Below are 21,018 nucleotides of genomic sequence, written 5' to 3'. Positions count from 1 at the left end.
GATGGATGGATGGATGGATGGATGGATGGATGGATGGATGGATGGATGGATGGTTGGATGGATGGATGGAATCTTGGCTGTGATTGACAGCGGCTCACTGGTACAGCAAAGCAAACATGGTGAGCAGAGTAAAGCCAGCTATGACAGGTTTGAGAAGTGGTCAGATCTCTCTCCGACTTCTTTACCAGAAGGGGAACAAATATACGATGGTTCTTATGGGGACTGTCAATAAAAATCCAAAACACCCACTGTTAAACAAAAATATAACTTAAATGTCTTGTAACTCATTGACTCAAAATAAATGCCAAATCATAGTTTAGACTCAAAAGATCAGGTACACTTCTTTTAGTACACTTTTGATGCATTGTTTGTGTTTTAATATTTTTCTTCTGTGTCTGACTGACTTAAAACTACTTTCAAATAAGACTGGAAAGATGATGCAGACTCGTTTTTTCTCCAGTCCATTTACTGTTTTATAATAAGTAAAGTTGATTTATTTTCATTTTCAGAGCTAAATTATATGTTTCAACTTAATGATTAAGAAAATCATTTATCAGTCCATAAATGACATCAGCTTACATCCCCTGACCTGACAAAAGCCAGGTTGAATTCAAATTGAACTATAGGTATTGATCTGGGAAGGCTCCCGTAGAAACTATTCTCAAATGAGAGCGACATTAAATATAACTCTTTGAGCTGATTGGGTACCGCCGTCCCATGTCGAGTTTATAGCCAATTACAGCAGCAGTAGGAGCTTGATTTGTTTCACATCTAGCGGAGTTAACTGATAAATGAAACTCTTACCAAATCTGGTCGGTCTGGGGAATACGTAAACATCTTCTCATCCATTAAGGTAAAAATCACGTTGTTTTGGTCATTTTTGTTTTTTCAAAAAGAAATGGAGGGTATTTCATCCAGCTAAAACTGCTGCAATGTTTGTTTTGCTTTTTCTTTTCAACTCTTGTTGACGCGTTGACGTCACACATGTCACTGCATTTCATTGGGCCAAAACATTTCTGTATAAGGACCAAAGATACTGTGTGTGCTGGCTCCTGGCAAGATGTGTTTTCTAGAGTTTGTGAATTCACAAATCTGGTGACAGTTCATCTTGCTTGCAAGGTAACACTTTCCCCGTTAATCCAAGATGAAGCATCAAATGCAGTACACTTTTTAAACTGAACAAACAGATGTTGCTACACACGAATGTGCAATAAAAATGTCAAAATAAGTACTTTGGTATAAAGACGGCACTATAAAACAACCATTTACATAGCATATCAGCAAAAAAAAATAATATAGAAGTGGATTTAGGAGTCAGTGGTGCTTTAAAGGGTTTGTGCAATTACATTTTTGATGCTTGGAAACTTGTTTTCCAAGATACCAGATTTTCATTTTTCTTTCTATTTTAAGACCTTTATCACTACTGTTTCATGACTAGGTTAAATCTTTCAGGTGTCTGCTTCGTAAGGAGATTCCTGTAAAGTTTAACTTTGTTTTCATAGGATAAATCATAAACTTACACAATCAAGGAAAAAGAACTGGAAGACAGAGTCCTCAAACTTAATCCTGGCATTCGGACGGGGATGGAAAGAGAAACCCAAGGGTGTAATAACCTATACGCCTAAATCTGATATGACAATCCATTTGGGTGTTGTAGCAGCAGGGAAGGCTGCAGCAGACCTCTTGACAGTCTGACTCCTCACTGTCAGCTCGCATTGGCTGGTTCGTATTTCCCTCTGTGTCTCGGCTTTAGACGCACGGCGGATAAAAATATCCACAATAGCAGACAGGCAGACCCTCGTGGCGTTGGGTTTCGGTTTTTCCTTTCCTTTCATTCTCAAAAACTGCTGCTCAGCTAACTTTGCCCCAAAGTGTGGAGTTACAGCGAGGGGACTGCAGCTCAAAGAGAAGAAACTTTAAGGACAGTCCTTGAGAGTTTTAACTTGAACTGGGATCCACTTTTCCCAGGATTCCTCTCTTTTCTCACAGTCTAGAATTCAATAATTAGGGCCTTCATAGCTGGATTAAAATTACACTGAAGCTGAAATCAAAATACAATAGTCAGAAAGCTTGTCAAGGACATCTTAGAGGAAAGTTCAAGAGAAAAAGATTTTAAAAAGACTGGACAAGGGTGGCTTTTTAAGGGGTGTTGTTAGGTGAAATCTTTCCCTTAAAAATGGAACAGCAGCACAACTTTTTGTCTGCAAAGTAACAGCTGACGGACTGATGAAACCAGTGTAGAGGTTTCTGGCAGTAAAGTGGAGGAGAAAACAGCATATCAGCAGAAACATCTGATGGCAAATGATTAGCATGGCGGCAGAGAGCTGATGATTTGGGCTTGGTTTGCAGCTAAAAACCCTCAGACTTTGGATTAGATTGACTCAAGGCTGAATGTAATTATTTCATAACCTGTGGTCAAAACAGATGGATTGTATGATGTTCTGCAACTAAACCTTACCAAATACTTTTAGCCAGAGTTCTGCTGCAAAACACTTATAATATCCAAGACATTAGGGTCAAAACTCTAGATTTTTGTATGATTTTAACCTGTCATTTTTTGCCAGCTCAGTGCAGCAGGATGCTTTTAATCAATTGTTTCTCCTGTATTAATATTACATATTTATTATTCATTTTTCCTTTTAATGTTTGGAAAAAGATGTCAAAGAACAGACACATGGCATGCCTCCACTCCAGCCCCAACATACTGCAGCTTCCTGGATTCCTGCACTGCGCCTGCAGAGTGGAGAGGGTGTGGTGACCTGTTCACAACCCTTTAAAATGACAGCGGCCCATTCCTCCAGCTTCTCTGTAGCCCTCACCATCTTTCTTCTTTCACATCATCGTTGTTGCCCCCACCCCTTTGCAGAAGGCAGGCTGTGATTGATTGATGCATTCTGGTGTGCATGCTGACATAAATATTAATCATGTGCCACCTTCAGGTCACTGTCTTACTTAGACTGTCCAAGAAGAGGGCAGCTTTATGAGTCTTTGCTCTCTACTTGCTGATCTGACAACTATTTTCCTGTTGAGTAAAGATTTAGAGTGACAATAAATTTAACTCATGGGCTGTAATGAAGAAGAGCCCAACCTTTCATTAATTTCATGCATTTTATGCGACAGGGAGATGCTTTTTTCTATCAAAAAAAAAGGTTTTTATGGATTCTTACTTCTTCTGTGTCTCTGGCTGTTTCCTCCACCCTCGCTGCGGTGCAGGGGAGGGTCAGAGAGGTTTGAAGGGGGGTGTTGTTAAGGCCCGTGTCTGGGCATCGAGCGGAGAGGGGCGTGACCGCTTGTCTGCCCCAGAGCTCCTAACGAGAGCGTGATTCATGAGACGAGGGGCTCCCATAGGGACGGGATTAGAGGTGCTGCGTCTAACCGCTCCCCAGAGAGAGTATAAAGATATTTAATCCTCCCAGAATCGAGGCAGCTACCGCTGGGCTCTGTGTGTGTGCTGCTGAGAATGCGTCAGGGGGTTGGGGTGGAAATCACCCCCCTAGCCCCATCATTTAAACTCACCAAAAAAAGGTAAAACCGATAAATGAAAATCATGTTGTATCTATATGCAAAATTTTGATAAAAAATGCGCTTTTGAATATGTTAAGGGTTTGTTTAAATTCTGTTTAAACATGATCCTATAAAAAGAAGAAACAAAGTTAAGTCTAAGGCTTAAAGGCGAAAGCTACAACTTTAACCCCCCCATGCAAGTAATTGGTGCACTAATGCTAATGCAAGCAGCAGGCGTTTAACCTGCGTGAATCCTCCACTGTTGACTTTTTCCTCATAACCAGTAGTTGGACCCAGTTTGGACATTTTAAAAACAATTGGGTATATTTATTTTTTAGTAATATTAATACTTTTATTCTGTTCAACCTGAGATGATCTGTCAATTTATTTTTTTTTTTATTTGTAGCTTTGTTGAAAAAGTTGCAACTATGACTTTAAGTAATCTGAATTTTCACCTGCATCCTATTAATGTGATGCAGGTAAATATTTTCATAGGAAGGAATTATAAAATATCCTCTTAAAAATCTTAAAAATCACTGGTGGAGCAGGGTACAGATTTCATTTAAAAAGAAAATCCTTTAATGAAACTGTTTAGATGACCTGAAAAAGAAATTTTAAGATGTTACAGATAAAGAAGTTACATTAACCTGAATTTCTGACCCTTAAGCTTAAACTTTCCTGAAATACCTTTTGATTTGAATCTGCATCCAATGCAGTTGTCACACCGATTGTCAATAATTCACCAGCTACATGTTTTCAAAACTCTTAGTTTGTTTACATCATTTCATTTACATCCTTTGGCTAAGGCTGCACCTTTGAGAAAGGCCACATAAGATAGAAATGTAATATTTTAGATGGGTATCTGTCAGAAGGGTACAAAGAAATCCACAGCATTATATTTACATTGTGGTGCAGTTAAAAAAAAAGTTTATTTAGTATTTCTAGATTTTTTATTTTATTCGTAAAATTTATATTGACTAGTACATCACATTTTATTTGGTACTTTTATGCTTTTACAGCAGTTTTTTCTTTCCTTTTAGGTTTTTACAGCTATTGATATGAAGAAATTTTAACTTTGGGTATAAAAAATACAGAAGTTCCTACAGAATGTGTTAAAAAGATGAAAGCAGGAAAAGAAAACATTGAGGCTTGGATAAAATTATCCCTCATCTCATATGGTCTAAGCAAACCCCACTTGACATTTTGTAATAATTCAAAAAAATACTTTTGAAACAAAAAAACCATCACTGCATATCACCAAAGGGAAACATGCCATTAGTGCAGCATGGTGTTGGCAACATTAAGGACTCATTTAACTCTTCATGCATATGGAATGAATAAAGAACAAGTTCCATTTAAAATCCTAGAAAAGCACAGGGAGAGCGCAGACCTCTGCCAAGCTCCAAATTTTGCCCCATATTGTGGTTTACACCTATAGCTAAAACTCGCACATGATCTGGATCATTACCAATTTAATGAAATGTTTCGCAGCATGAGATTCATCTTTTGTAATTTCGCTAAAATCCTTTCATACATTTATAAATAAAGCACAGTGTGTGTCTTCAGCCTCTGGTGTTTGTTCTGCTCTCACGTTCTTCATTTACTCTGCACTCTGATTTCTTGTTGGATCAGCAGATAGAGACCTCAAGCGAGGCATGGCTCACTTTTCCTGCGTTTTTGTCTTCAGTAAGATATTTCTGGACTTCTTTGAGTCCGACGCTGAAGCTGTCCATAGGCAGTGCTGCCACTCGCTGGTTTGGGGGGAAACTGCTTGTTCCACCAAATAATGGTAAAGAATTGTTTAAAAATTCCGGCATCCAGATTATAATGCGGATCATCATCAAAATTTAACAGATTGTTCTTTGAACCGAGTGAACCTTTGGTGAAAAATTTCATTAAAATCCATTTATAACTTGCCAAGTTATCCTGCACACAGAAGGACCGGCAAACGCACACACAAACTCAACTAAAAACATAACCTCATTGATTAACCTCCATAATTCCTAATTTATTAGAGAAATTTATTCAAATAGAAAAAAAATAATCTCCCTGCAGTTGCACAGGTAAAACACTTGGTTTACACACCATTTATTGCTTCAGGGATGGTTTAAATTTAAGATGTGGATTAAAGAGGGGGTGGTTCTAGGTAGAAAGGACAATTTTCTTTTTCGTTCTATTCAGATATCTTTGTGTTAAAGCTTTTTTTTCAGTTTTTATTAGTTTGTAAATGTGTTATTCCTGTTTTGTTTGCTGTTTGAAGACTAAAACCTTTTAATTGACTAAAAAGCAAAAAAAAAAAAAAAACTGACAAAATAAAAAGGCATTGTCAACTAGTAATTAAATAAGAAAAAATGCATGTTTCAAATCAACAGTGATAAAGATATTAAGTTCTACAAAGATTATGTTTCAAACAAGGTTGTAGTTTTTGGCAGCTTAAGTATTTTAACCGATTTTGACAAGTGACTTCACTGATTTAAAGGAACCCAGCAGTTATCATGATATCTGTGCTGTGATGCAGCCCCCTAATCCTGAGTTAAAAGGGAGAGAAAAAAACTCATATTGTTTGGAATATTTTAAACTGAAAAAAAAAACATTGGTTAACAGACAATATGTAAGTCAATAGCTGGTTTTGAAATGTTTTAAAATAAACTGAAAACAGACAGTGCTTTAAAAGCACATACCGGTACTAAAAATCAGATTTTTAGGACAAACAACCAAAAAAAAAAAATTAAAAAAAATAGCTTGCATGCTAAATATTAAAATTGGACTTAATGTTTGGCTAATTTAATTAAGAGGAAGTCTGTGAGGGGAGAAAACTGATTTATGCAATACATGTTTATATTTTTATTCAATTATGTTTATATTTTTTTGAAAGAAAAAAAAAAACTTTGAAGTTTCTGTTACTGCTGTGGTTGGGCTCCATATTAAGCCTCTTTCCAAACACAGAGTCCAGGTCATCCTACCAGGAGGATTTTTTCTCCTAAAAACGCCTAAGAACATATGATTGAACCTGATGGTGTCTCTTTGCAGAGGCTTCGTCTATGACAGCAAGAACAATCTCCAGATGAGAGGACTGATCGTGCTGCTCCTCTCCAAAGCTGCAGGACCCAGCCACGCATCCTCAGATCTCCTACCTCAGGACATGATCAGTGGCATCTACCCAAGGTAAAATGTGGCTAAGCAGAGCAAATAGATGGTTAAACTAAAGGTTTGTTTCTAGAAACTATTCTCCTTTTCACCTCTCGTTATGGAGTATCAGCCAGGTTTCAACTGACATCATTTTTTTTCTGCTAGAAGTTTTCCTTAATATTTAACAGGTTTTAAAATATTATTTGAAAAACAGGAAAGTATTTATTTAGCTTAATGTATTCCCAGCATATCTCCCTGTTGAAAACTAGTTTATCACTTCTGTTTTGATGCTTACTCTTCCTGAAAAGAATCTGTGGCCAGTGAACATCTCCGGCGTCGCAGTGCAGCGGGCCTAAAGTGCTCGACAGGCAGACAGAGACAGATGATGCAGCTTTTGTCCCACTTATGTGGCAGATTTAGGATAAACAATGGGAAGAGATTCTGGAGTAGGTTAACTTTACCTTGTCCTCTGTGGTCATCGTCCATATCAGCAGGCTTAATTTTCGGGACATTATAAAATTAGAGAATTTACCTATAAATTAACCAGAAATATATTAAAAAAAAATCTTTTTATTTTACTTCAGTCAGCAATAAACAAACCTTTAAGAAATTCTGCAATAAATTTGATGTGTTTTAAAGTGTTTTAAATGGTGGAAAGTACAGAACTGAAGATCTTGTTGGATGATTTTAGTAGATGTTTTCAGTAAAGAAAATAGTATAAACAGGCATTAACAGAGTCTAGATCGATGGATGATGCTGCAGCGCACCTTATAAAATTTGTCAACAATCGGAAATCTCTGCGCAGAAAACCAAGGTAGATGGGCATCAGCTTCTACTGGCAAAGTTCGCAAGTATACACTTCTTTTCATCTTAGGATTTAGCTCATAAATATTACGACGATCAAGAGATTGTTGACAATGTCTTAACAAACTTATTTTTGGACTTAAAGTTGTTGGGAAGTGGCTGTTCCAAAGTGAATGTGATTGGTCGTTTATCAAGGGGGCGGGATTGTTGTGGCAGAAGGTTATCAAGCAAGTTTGGTCATGACCGGTTTGTCGGAAGCATCTTGGTAACCGGTTAGCAACTTAGTGCTAGCTAGTTCCCAATGGGAAATTTCATTGGAACCAAGTAGCACTTAGCCATGCTATGGACAGCGGAAACATACAAGAGGAGGAGAGTTTTGTGTTGGAGGTCATGGATGAGTCTCCTCCGTCATACATTTTTTTATTTAGAGAAGGAAAGCGGGGACAAAGTTGTTGAAGAAGAGGACGCCATTGCGCCAGAAGCTTGGTTTTGTGTGTAAGGGGGTTACAGCCGTACATGTTTGAGCCCTTGCCTCGCAACGCTGCCATTTCTGTTAGCTCTACGCCCGTCGAAGACACAGACATCCATCGCCGCGAACACTGTGACATAAATCAGTGGTAAAGTAAATGATTCTTATTTCAACATTTGCGTATATTAGGTGCGACATAAAAATCAAGATGGTATGGCCGAAAAAATTTGATTGACAGATGACCATTGATATATGATTGGCCGAATTTAGGTGTACAAGCTGACGTATAACTAACTGGCCTACATAAGATAACGAAAAAAGAAAGATTTTAAGACTTTAAGATTTTTTTTAAATAAAAATTTTCTAACTTTTTGGACAATATCATCTGATAAAGAGTAGATTTATATACATGTTTAAGCCAGAATGATTTGACGTTTAAATATGAATTCCCTACGACTTTTAAGCTGTTGGAATCAGCTGTGCTTTCTACTTCTACACGTTTTGCATCCAACATGTCTCATTCCTATGTAGAAAATTTATGCATCAGGTATAAACTAGCACTAATAATCTTTAGAATAGAGATAGAATGAAGCATATAAAAAAAATAGTCTCTATGTCATCCAGCAAAACTATAGACTGTTCAAGATAACGTGAGCCACTATTAACTATGAGCTTTATCAAAAAAAGAACGTTTTAAGCCTACCCTTAAAACTCCTTCAGGGATTACAACATCAGTGACCAAACTTTTCTTTACAGAAACAGCCAGGTTTTATTGTACTTTATGCACTTTAAAAAGTTTTGTTGATGAAATCATAAAACTCTGACAATTAACTAGGCTGTTACAAACCCGATTGACTGGAACACCTGGATAATCATTTACTCTAGGTGGAAATGTGGGAAAATTATTGCTGGATTCAAGTGTTCAATATCCCAATCAAGAAGGATTCTTGGCATGCCACATTTTGGAGGCTATAATATTTCAACTGTCATGCAAAAACGTTCTGCATACATGTAATGCATAAGGTCTCTCTAATCAGATCTTGCTGCCATTGATGTCCACACCTAATATACTGCAGAATGTAGCTACAGGGAAGCTGAAAAACATCTGTTAGGGAATGCATTTCAATACCAAAACATTTTAAAATATAAAAAATGCAATTAAATGTTTCCCGATGTAAATTGCTGTATATTTCAGCATTTTATCACACAGCAAAAGTAGGAACAGAGTGACTCAAAGATCAGAACCCTGAATTTTTGGACCTGTGGTCGGGAAGCTATCCAGATCTCATAAGCATGTTACAAACTCTTAATTCTTAATTGCGCTGCATTAGGGAGGAAAAAAACGGACACTTTCACCATCGAGCATAAAGATGCGTTATTATTATGACACGCTTTGCAGCTGCTGTCACTTTCTGGGTAATAAATTGACATTTAAAAAGCCCCTTTTAGACGTGACCTGCTGTCCCTTAATTTTATGCTAATTGAGTACATCCGTGTCCTCTCTGCATCAACCCACGATTGCTTCTCCAAAACATTTTGCAGCAGCTTGTTTCCTATGTGCTGCAATCTGATTTGAAGGACGTGCAAAAAGCCAATTAGACAAGAACAAACTTTGATTTTAAAGCAGTTAAGCAGCAACATGGTTGTGTTCTACTGCATCTGACTGGTTCCCTGTGTGTTCAGCTGTGGGGAAAAGACCATTTAATGCTGCAACTCTGACAACTGGCACAGGAAGGAAGTAGAAGAGAAGAAAAAAAACTGATGTTTGATTTGGATTCTGAATTGTAATTGGGCAAAGAAAAACCTTAGAATTTCAATAAAAGCACTTGTGAAACAGATCTTCATTAGGCTGATTAGAAATGTTTTACTGTACTTACACAGACAACTGTTTTCTATTTTACCTACTGATACACTAAGTTGCAACAAAAAAAGAGCATGATCTCACAACGATTAACAGGTTGCTGGACAGTTTAGATTTAAGTGGCTGAAAGTACAATTAGATCCACATATTTCTGACTACTGTGAACCTCCTCTAGGAGGGAGGGAAATATTGGAAGGTTTGTTTCTGTTGTTGCGCGATTTGCTTGCTAGCTACGTGTGAGACGCAGGTGGGAATAAAGTGGAACCTGGAAAAAGAGAAAACATTGTGTTTTTGCATCTTAACATGGTAGCAGAAGATGGTTTCTAACTACAGAGTGCTGCCGAAGTTGGACAAAGCCAGACCTTACGAGTGCTGGAAAAATTAAATGAATATTTGGACACGAGTTGCCAACCTTGACTAAAGGAAACAGGCGCTGGCGGTGGCGCTGAGGCTCGAAGGGAGAGCCAGAGAAACCGCTATGGAGATATCAGCGACTGACCTCAATAAAGATGACGGCATGGAAACATTGCTTGCCAAATTAGTCGTGGTATTCTTGAAAGAAGAAAAAGACTGGGCATATGAAGCATGTTCCTATATTGACTCAATTTCTAAAGGTTGTGCGATGTCCATGGTGGACTATATTATAGAATTTGAGCAACGATACAATGGCATGAAGAAGCTCAAAATTACTCTGCCTGACGCTGTGCTGGCTGTAAACTCTTGGACACAGCTTGTCTTGATGAGAAGAGTAGACAGCTGGCCATCACGGCGTGCACGGGTTTGTCATTTGCGCCTATGAAGTCTGGACTGTAGCTGATTTTCGTAGGAAAAAACAGCGGAGCGAGCAATAGCAGTGAAAGTCAGGATTTTTTTGGGAGCAAAGAGCGGTGGGCGGATTCAGACGGGGCAACGGCCCATCACAGAGCGGACAGCGGCAGCCGCAGCAAGGTACCAATTCACTCGACAAATATGGTAAACGAACAAGATGCACCATGTGTCAGAGCACGTACCATTGGGCAAAAGACTTTCCGCACAGGAAAAATGAAGTAAAGATGACAGAAGATGAAAATGTGGAGGAATGCAACATTACATTGTTGACAAAAGTATTGACAGACTCAAAGTGTGGTACCTGCACATAATCGATCATTTCACACACTTCAGTGCTGGAAAGATCATGAGGACCAAGAAACGTTCTGAGATTGTCAACTCATTTATATACTCTTGGATAAGTGTCCATGGTGCCCAAAAATTAAAATACACGAACAACGGTGGAGAGTTCAACAATGACGAAATTAGAGACATGGCCGGACACCTCAACACCGAAACACACTGTACAAAGGGAGGGGCTTTAATTGTTCTTATGGAACAACAAACAAGAAAATGATCTCCGCTGTTCTGGCAAAGAAAATCAGACGTGTTGTAAGAAACACTCTAGAAGGAGAAACCTTTGCCATGTCGGATGGTATTGATAATGCAAGGTTCTTAGCTACACTCTACTCTGAGCTTACAACTGGTGAAGCAGGTCTCAACTCTCCTCCCCTTATCTGTGTTACTGATAAGCATGCACTGTTTGATGCACTCAAGTCTCCAAAAAAGGTCACAGAAAAGAGACTCAGATTAGAAATAAGCAGCATCAAACTTTTACACGCAAACAGAATCAAAGGGGTGTGTCAGAAGCTAAATCACAACTCGCTGACCAAGAAAGGTGCTTCTCCTCTTATGCTTTTTAAGGCGCTGGATGAAGGTGTATGGTTGCTGGGATGTTTTTTTGTACTGTTTAGCATGTATCTGATGGTGAAAAGTTAATATATTGACTGCCTGAAATGCTTTTGTGTTGTCAAATATTTTTTATGGTGACTGGATATTTTATCAGTCGAGCTAAACCTCTTATTTTATATTTCTAGTTCCTAAACCTCCTCTGGGAGGGAGGTAAATAGCGCGAGATTTGTTTCTGTTGTTGCGAGATTTGTTAACTAGCCACCTACGTGTGAGGCACAACTGGGAATAAAGTGGAACCTGGAAAAAGAGAAAGAAAACGTTGTGTTTTTGCATCTTAATAACAATCTGACCACTCAATCCACTGAGCCGAGTTGTAATAATAAAAGAAAAAAATAGTTGTAGTCTTCTGCTTTAGAAAATGCCATTAAGATGATTTTAAAGAAGAAACTCTATTAAGAAAGTGTTTAATTTTACCTTCATACTTTTGTTAGCTCTTGACTCATCCTTATTTTGTGTCTCTGGACAAACAGTTACGAGGTAAACCTCTAAAAATGTGTTTCAATTGGAAATGATTGTATAAGCGTGCAGATTCTTGGACTTAAAATGAGCCTGAGTTAGTACGCATGTTGAGGGGTGCAGCGTATTCATGCAGTATGAATATAGTGCTTTAGATGACACTCTGACGTCTGCTTGGGCCTCCTTCCACACACACACATGCCAGCTGCCAGCATGCTGCTCAGGACAGGCATGTGGGCGTGTGCCAAGTGTTTTCCAGAAGTGACTGCTGTGCACCCAGTGCCTGAAAGGCTTCTTTCTTACTGCAAGCTGGCACATCTGTTTGGTGCACATCTGTGTCCAAGCATCCTTAATGTTGAGATAAAAAAAAAAAGAGGAAGCAACAACAAATGGCATCGTGAAGGTGCTCAAACCTGGTTTGGAGGGTGGTGGTTTGCCGCACAATCGCATCACGACACAACCTGGCACACACATGAGTTCGAAATCAGATCACTGGTTTCAACACACAGCGTTCCTCCAGCCGTGAGATGGATGGATAGTCCAAACACACACACAGCATGATTTGATCACCTCATTTGCACTAGTTTGCTCCCTCTCTGCCTCTGCCTCCACCTCTTCTGGGCTCATTAGCACCTCGGATAATGGCGAGATGGAAGGATTGAGGGAGTTGAGGTGGGGTGAGTTTGGGGGGGGGTGATTGAAACCTCCGGGGGTTGGTCTCCTCCCTTCTGACAGGGAGCATTTGTAAAACATTTCCCACTCTGCTGTCTGACACTGATGATTCACCAAAGCACCACCAAGATAAATAGATGGATGGACAGATTGAAACACTCTGCTCTCTCGCAGATCGCCCAACTTGCCGCCACCACACCTTTTAATTTTTTCTGGAGGGGGGGACCACGTCAGCGAATGCATCAGTCTGATGGACAGGCCACCTCTTTAAATCATACACCAGGACTCACTCAGATCTACAAGTCTGCTTTTGATGGCGAGGGAGACTGCAGAGGGAGGAAAATGGAACAGAGCAGTCAGGACAAGGGGCGTGGTAAGGGGGCGTTACACCTCAGGAAGATGGCATTGGTTGCTATGCAACTGGGAACCAAAGCTATTTATACATCGGCCCCCTTGTCCCCCTTTTTTCCTCCCCAAGCTCCACTGCTGCTGATGAGGGCCGCTAGATTGGAGGGTTTGGATTGCATGTGTGTGCCCAGTTTTAACTTGTGATGCTTTCACTGCAGGATTTCCTAGGTTTGTTTGGAAGAGTATCATTCAAATCCCTTCAGTTAGCGTTGGATTTACAATTTTTATTTGTAACCTAACAGGTGTATTCATATTTTCCCTTGTAAGGCACTTTCAGCACAATTTCTTAAGCCTAAAACTTAATCTTTACTGTAAGAATGCAGCAGATATCTAACAATATGCAAACTATTTTAGCAATGTTAAAAAATTTGCCAATTAAAACTATGAACATTGTAGGTAGATACGCAGTATTGTTTTTTAAAGGTCGGGTCAACACCCTAATCCCCATGTGGACTTGGCGTAGGGAACCAGGAGAAATCCCCCACCTCCCAATGATCTGTTTGATAATTTCTCACACCAGAAAAAAAGAACTGGGAATAACCTACGAGGCCAAAGTGCCTTCAAGGGGCAACAGCCTTCAGTACACTTTAGAAAAGGCATCAAGGATCAATTGTAGAAAAGAAAAGAGGAGACTGTGGGATGAGTTGATAAAAGAAAATGTCTTGGTAAAGCAAACATCAGAAAAATGATGGAGCATGTCTACCAAACATTCCACATAAATGTGCCTTAATGCACTTTCCTTTAAACGTCTTTAATTAATATATAATTAATAATTAATTAATAACTTGCATGCTAATTTACCGTTGGACCTTGTCTCCATTGCAGTTTTATTTAAAAATTTCACTGGCCACTGCTGCAGCAAATTATTCCCAAACCATGACAGTTCCACCTCTGTGCTTCACAGCTGGTATTAGTTTTCCTCATTCAGACTTCCAATGTCTTTGTGTCAAGATCATCATCTCTATCGGCCAATATCGATTTTAAGCAGATAACTCAAGAATCCCTAGTAAAATGTTTAGTGATATCACTTGCCTCTCATGGTTTCTAAAGTTTCTATTCATTATTAATAATTGGTTGCTCCTGTTTGTTTTTTTTAAGGCCAATGCCAACATCTGTTTTTTTTTTTTTTTTTTTTACATCAGGTTAACCGACCTGCTGCTCATTTTCAGAGGCAATTTTTTTCTTTTTTTTTAGTTCTTTTTTGGCTGATGTTGCTTTTTATTCCTCCATATACATGATGAAAATAATGAAATAATAATAATGAATAAGCATTACACGGGTCCCAATTTAAACAAAAATTCTTAACAAAATAAAGAAAAGATGCTGCTTCAAAGGGCAGCAGAAACGCATCTGACTTTAGTGATCTCAAGCCATGGCTAATGATTCGTACAACATATCCAGTTATCAGCTCATAGAAGAAGGAAAATCTCCATTAAATATCTTTATGTCTTAAAACGTTTCTTTGACGAGGTGTCCTAATTTTTTATCATATGCAGCTGAATCATTTTTTCCCAAATCCGAAGGAACTAAGAAATCGAGGAAATGTATACTTAGTTTTTTTTGTTATTGTTGTTATTATGTAGCTTGTATTTGTGAGTTTTATCAAAAACAGTTCTAGGGTTGAAATGCCTTGGAAAGGGGTTTAAAGAAACTCCCATCTGAACAAATATATAGACACTTTAGTAACTGTAGCAGAGATAAGCCTACACAGTTAGAGATATGATTTCTGGTTTGATAAATGCCAACAGTTCACTTTTTACATGAAAAACAAGATGAAGCGTGTTTATCACAATCATAAATCCTCGGATAAAAAAGTCACTCTAAGGTGGAGTTTGTATTAAAGCTGTAAACCTGTACGACCTAATGTTCTTGTCAATGCAACAACTCACTCTCCTCTTAAAGTGTAGCGCCCACTCTGATTCAATCTGAGAGCATTCAACTGTCAGTCTGTTAATTTGCTCTTATTTGAGCCTTGAACTTATTAACTCCCTTTTTTTTTTCTTTTTGGGGAGCAACGCTGTTGTTGCCGTGCGCCACCGAGCAGCGAAACGGACCAGACAATGGGTGTGATTGAGGGGCAAAAATACATGACATTATTGAATTTTAATCACATCTTTTTCACACGGAGAATGGCAATTACGTGGCTGCAAGCGCGTATGTTGGAAGGCGTCGCAGCTCAGAGCAGACGAGCAGCTCATCAGGTTTTCACGGCTGCTGAAAGAAGGTCGTAAGTGGCTATCAGTGCACCCGACCCTGTCTGGATGGATCCCTCCTGCCGCAGCGATCTGAGCTCCTTCCATATGGAGAGAGGCCTAATTATCCCCAACCAATGACTGAATCAACATTTGATTATATCCTCCCTTAGGCTGTTCTAAAAGACTATTCAAACTCCACTGTTTTTTTCCCTTTCCTCATAATCAAGAATAGCTGTTATCTGATAATGATAAGTTTGAGTTCTTTGTTATATGCAACCCACTGTGTGACGAAGTCTGGCATATATCTGTAAAAAAAAAAAACACAGATTAAAAAAATGGTTTAATAATGTTTCTTTAGATCTAGACATAAACAATCATGATCCCACTGATATTTCTGAATATTATTCTGAGATAAAGTAAAGTAGTAAAAATAGTAAAACATATTTTTTCCATTTCTCTTCATGCACCTTTTTCGGAGGCAGGTTTTCCTTCCTCTCAACTTTCCGTTTCTAAAGCTTAAATTGCAGCTTTTTTAACAGCCTACTATTTTATCTGTGGTTTTTACAGCTTATTTTCATTACCAAAGATGTCAGTGACTCTGATACAAGTCCTTCATAAATATTAGGGTTATAAACTACAGTCAAAATCCATAAAGGATCATGGGGAAAGAAGCTGGTTGTTTCCAGACTGCTGTATCCAGACATAATGGAAAGTTAAGTGGTAAGAAAAATGTAGAAGTGTAACTAAAGTGGCAATCTGGAGGAGTCTCCCTATTTAGAATTCAGATACTGAAATACACAGTTTTTGATTACATACTTTATTTTAACATATTATATACCTGATTGTTTCATAGACTAAAAAAAGGAATAATTTTCTTTCGTGCCAGAGCGTGCACAAGCTCATTTCTCCTCGTAATCGCTCTGTTTAAAAGTTGCTGTTTCCATTGCTCATACAACCTTATTTTCTAAAAGAAGTTTTGCATTTTTTCCACTATGTCTGACTCACCACCGGTAAGTGAAAATGGGGACGAGTGCGTAGTATGGCCTTTCGTAAAAGTATCACCAGAATGACTGACAATCAGGAGGACCACTTATTTTGATGATCCACCCAGAAAAAGAACATCCTCCACCTTTAAAGGACCCTCATTTAAGAAGCAAGAATGCTAAAGTTATACTTTATCTTCTTGTTGTCTCCTTTTCGTCTTTGTTTACTTTGTAGCCAGAGGAACCTGGCAGAAATCACAGAGCTGATCCACACAGCATTCCTGGTGCATCGAGGGATCGTGAATCTGAAGGAGTGGACGGACTCAGACGGGCCGCTGAAGGACATGGAGTTTGGGAATAAGATGGCCGTCCTGAGTGGCGACTTCTTGCTGGCGAATGCTTGTACAGGACTGGCAGAGCTCAACGACACCAAGGTAGACTTGATAAAGACACACGGAACCATCTGATATATATATATATTTTTTTTTTTTTAGATGCAAGTTGCATATCAGTTTTGAACATCGTTAGATTTAGCAATTACAGATGTGCAATAACTGTCGCCTCCAGTATTAATAATCTATGTATAGGTCTGGAATCATTACTCCTCTTTATTTTTCTTTATCGTTAAGTTTTTTTGTGTTGCTTTAAATAAATGGACAAAAAGATGGAAATCTTATTTAATTTTGATGAAATTTGTGCCTTTTCTTCTATAAACTTTCTATTAAACTGTGTTTCCATGAATTCAGGTTTTAATCTGTCAGCTTATAAAACTTTTTAGCTCCTAGATTTCAAAGCATTAAAAACATCTTTAATTCTAATCAGTTTAATTCTAGGTTGATGCAGTTTATTCTATTTTGCAAATATGACTTTATGTTGGGCTAATTTTTTTGAACCGTAATCCGATGTTTACCGTTTTGTCGGTAGTACGCTAAGGTGAGCTGCTGGAAGCAGTAGCTATACTTAACTTTTATAATTAATCTTCCAATGAAAGCATTTAATTACTCAAGTTTTTGCCCTTTGAATATTTTGCTGGCAACGTTCCTAATCACACAAAAGAAATATCCTGGAAATATGCATGAAATTTACCTCTCATTTAAAGTTTTTCTGCATTTTTTTTTGCTCATATTTGCTGTACACAAGCCATATTTAATAGATCTAAGGGGAACTCAAATTGATTAGGACTAGGGGCGAATTCAGGATCAGAGGTTTAGGGGTGCTGAGCACCCAGACAAGATACATTTCACCGTTTTCTACATAAATTTTTTACATTTTGAAACTTGCTCAGTGCCTTTTGCCAATAACTATCATTCACAAACACATCGTATCTGAGACTTTTGTGTTTTGTCTCCCTGCATTTCTGTCTTCTTGGACGGGCTGTACTGAAACTTACCTGGCTTTTCCTGACCTTCCATTTTGCTCCTCTCCTTCTCCTTGTATACCTCTCTCTCTTTGGACTGGCAATTCTAAAATGGTTTATATTAACAAGGTAAATTTACATATACAGTTTAGACACACTCCCGATATAGAAAAGGATAAATTCACAACAGTAATTCTAATAACAAGAAACTGAAAAAATATATAAATAAAAACTTACAAATTTATGATTTGATAGATTGAAATATTGATTTTGAATTGTGATTTTAAAAATATTAATGATTTTTTTTTTAAAAACAGTCCCAGACACATTAGAGCACATTTCTTATAAACGTTTCACCAACAAACTATCAACAGGAGTAGAAATCTGACTGAACATTTAGGAAAACACCAGACTGCAGTGATTCCCTCAAAGTGTTGCTCAACATTTTAGTTTAGGAGCCCCGTCGCGCTGGTTTACCTGTTTTTTTGTTTGTGTATTTATTGTTAATATTTTTGTTGAACCACAATTCAAAATTAATGGCATGATTTTCATTGAATTTTTACTATTTCACTGGCAGCTGATTTTTTTTCCATCTTTAATGGTAAAATATATTTATACTTTTCATATATATGTACCGGTATATATATTTTTTTCTTTTTTAATAAAATTCTATATAGTTTTAGACTGTGTTTTACTTTTATAATAATATATAAATATAAAATATATATAATATAGAAAACAACCCATATCTTCAGGGTGCTATGATTCAATTTAAGGGTGCTTCAGCACCCCCAAAAATGGTCTAAAAACGCCTATGCTTAGGACATAGATCTAAATAATGAGTGAAGCTCAGTGATTGAAACGCACCCCCTCTCCTCTCATGAGCCGTATTTATGATGTCTACTGTCAGCATCTGCTCCTGTCCGGTGAAATCCTCAGTTTTAACGCTGGGTTTCTCACCATCATTAATAACAGAGTGGGCAGCGCACAGAGCTGTCTGCACCAAGAGTCTGTGATGCTAAAACAGGTTGTATACGTCGGAGCTCACAGCAGATACCAGGCCACACAGGAGAGACGTTTTTAGCTTTATATAATGTCTCTATGTCAGAGGCTGTGAACAACTTTTCCTGATTACCGTATTATACTTCACTGTAAAAATGCGGTTATTAAAGTTGAACGTTGTTGGCAGAGAGGTTTGTTTATAGCTCTGGAAACTCCTGCCAGATAGAGACGTATTGAAACCTAAGTAACTGAAGTATTTTCTGCAACGCTAATATATACATTTCCTCTAATAAAAATGTCTTTAAATGAAACTTAATTAAAAGAGGCCCAGGAAATTATTATTAGCTATGTTTTTTTTCCTGAGTTCAGATAGAATCTGTCTGTATTCAACCGCTGGTATCAGGAGATAAATCTGGATTTGAAGTTTGATGTTTGTTTATGCATTATAAATATAACTTTTTAGCCTTTTTTTTTACCAACTCCATCAACCATTTAGTAATCTTTATTCTTCAGTCTATAAATTAAACTATGCCTATGTTAAAATTGCTGGCTCTCAGACACTTCCTTGCTGCCCTTCCTGTTTTGGGGAACACCACCTGTGCTGCTTGCAGACTAGTACTAAAATAGGGATGAACAGAAGCGGGTGAGCCATAGGAAATGAGACCCATTGAAAAACTGTCCCGCACTGAGTCAAGATGCTGTTTGTGAGGATAGAATTGAGGATAGAATTTTTTTATTCCAGCTTATTTTATTGTAATTGCACTGTCACAAGCACAGAGCAATGAAATGAGCTCTCTGAATTTAACCCATCCCCTTGGGGAGTAGTGGGCTGCCATTGTGCGGGGCCCGGGGAGCGATGTGGGGTTAAGGGTCTTTGCTCTGGTACCCAGGGTGGCATTCTGTGGGAGTGAACTTAGAACCTGAGGATTCCAAGCACAGCGCTCTAACCACTAGACTGCCCCTACCATGCTACTTAACTGTGTTTCCATTACACAAGTGTGTGTCCAAAACTGTTTATATTCTGCTAATTTTGAAAAAATAAGTTTTCCAATCTGCGTATTTCCATTAGATAACAAATACAATTGAAATTGCACATAAAAATTACTTCTGGTCTTCCTCTTTAACTTTTTGTAAGGCAGTAAGGTCCAGCTACAGATTACAGGACTGGTGTGATGCGAAAAAAGTATTTCCATTGCGAAATATAAAAATGTTTGCTATACTACCAAAGAACCACCTCATCGAAGCATTAAACCATTTTTACGTTTACGTCATTTTTTTTTCAAAAATTAGAGAATTTATTTTCATAATTACAATTGCTCAATTCGATAGTTAATGAAAACGAACGTATTGTTGCAGTGTGACAGCCACAAGGACAGTAGCATGGTTGTTGTGCTACCTAAAGATGTGTTTTTTTTTTAAAACTCTGAGATCTTTCATCTTTGTAAACAAATATTTTTCCTACAGGAAAATAAATCTCCACTCTCGTTTTTATTGCTATGTTTTTGGCTTAACTAGATGAAGATAACAATTCCTACATGATTATTCTGCCACTGCCGAAATATAGTAGCCTCGTGAGATCTCGCGAACTTTCAAGGTTTCACTCGCAGATCAGTTTGGAAACTCTCCGTTAAAGAAAATTTGGAGCCGTTCACCAAACGAACGTCCAATCAGCGTTGGCTTTGAGGCGGGTTGAGTTGTGATGCAACGAGAAGCGCGACAGTTCAGTCTAAAGAACATGGCGGCTTCAGCCGATGAAACTAGCGTTAGCGTGGCTATCGAGCAAGTTTTATCGGAATTACACTGTATTTCTTCACTGAAAGAAAAGCAAAACACTGCTCTGGAGGCTTTTCTCAGAGGAAAAGATGTTTTTGCTCTTCTCCCGACTGGTTTCGGCAAGAGTTTGATCTTGTGGTTGTGTTTTCGTTGTTGCTCTGTTAGTACGTCATATGCTTCGTTGATCTGATTGGTTTATTTTATTTCTATTACCAACATAGGCCAATCAGCTAACCAGTATTTTCGCCCCTTCCCAAAATTACTTCAGCGGAAGGTTTCCAGATGGATTTGCTTCGCATATCCATCTGGCGGAGTCAGGTTAGAAACATAGCACCTGATCTGCAGATTTGCACACCCTAAAACACTTCCAAACGTGTTTATACGTGCAGGGTAGATCTTCAAAGAAGGTGCAAAATGATTTAAGTTTGTAATCCAGCAGACAGCATGTTTAAACCTTTTTGATATTTTTTGCCTTCGTCAATATACAGATCATATTGGGATGACCAAACTGTGCAAATGTAAACATTTTCTACATTTAAAAGTGATTTTCCAAATCTTAAACTTATCTTAACGGCCTGTGAAACATGCAAGCCAGTTTGCACATCCTAACTTTTGCACAGCAATGT

General features: G+C 38.1%; 1 protein-coding gene across 2 annotated transcripts in view; it reads left to right on the top strand.

Moving 5' to 3' along the window:
- pdss2 (prenyl (decaprenyl) diphosphate synthase, subunit 2) overlaps nucleotides 1-21,018 on the top strand; it is a 46,018-nt gene that overhangs the window by 5,370 nt on the left and 19,630 nt on the right. The window contains exons 1-3 of one of the 2 annotated variants that reach the window (XM_015389980.1): nucleotides 3,372-3,525; nucleotides 6,535-6,669; nucleotides 16,496-16,694. In XM_015389980.1, coding sequence (XP_015245466.1) covers nucleotides 3,461-3,525; nucleotides 6,535-6,669; nucleotides 16,496-16,694 — 399 coding nt within the window. In that variant the 5' untranslated portion in view covers nucleotides 3,372-3,460. Of the gene's footprint in view, nucleotides 1-3,371; nucleotides 3,526-6,534; nucleotides 6,670-16,495; nucleotides 16,695-21,018 lie in introns of those variants that run through there. The other variant, XM_015389973.1, reaches the window with a different exon arrangement.

The sequence above is a fragment of the Cyprinodon variegatus genome, unplaced genomic scaffold, assembly GCF_000732505.1.
Source record: "Cyprinodon variegatus isolate N-32 unplaced genomic scaffold, C_variegatus-1.0 Scaffold21, whole genome shotgun sequence".
NCBI lineage: Eukaryota > Metazoa > Chordata > Actinopteri > Cyprinodontiformes > Cyprinodontidae > Cyprinodon > Cyprinodon variegatus.
The sequence above is the reverse complement of the archived record's forward strand: the minus strand, read 5'-3'. Positions and strand labels throughout refer to the sequence as shown.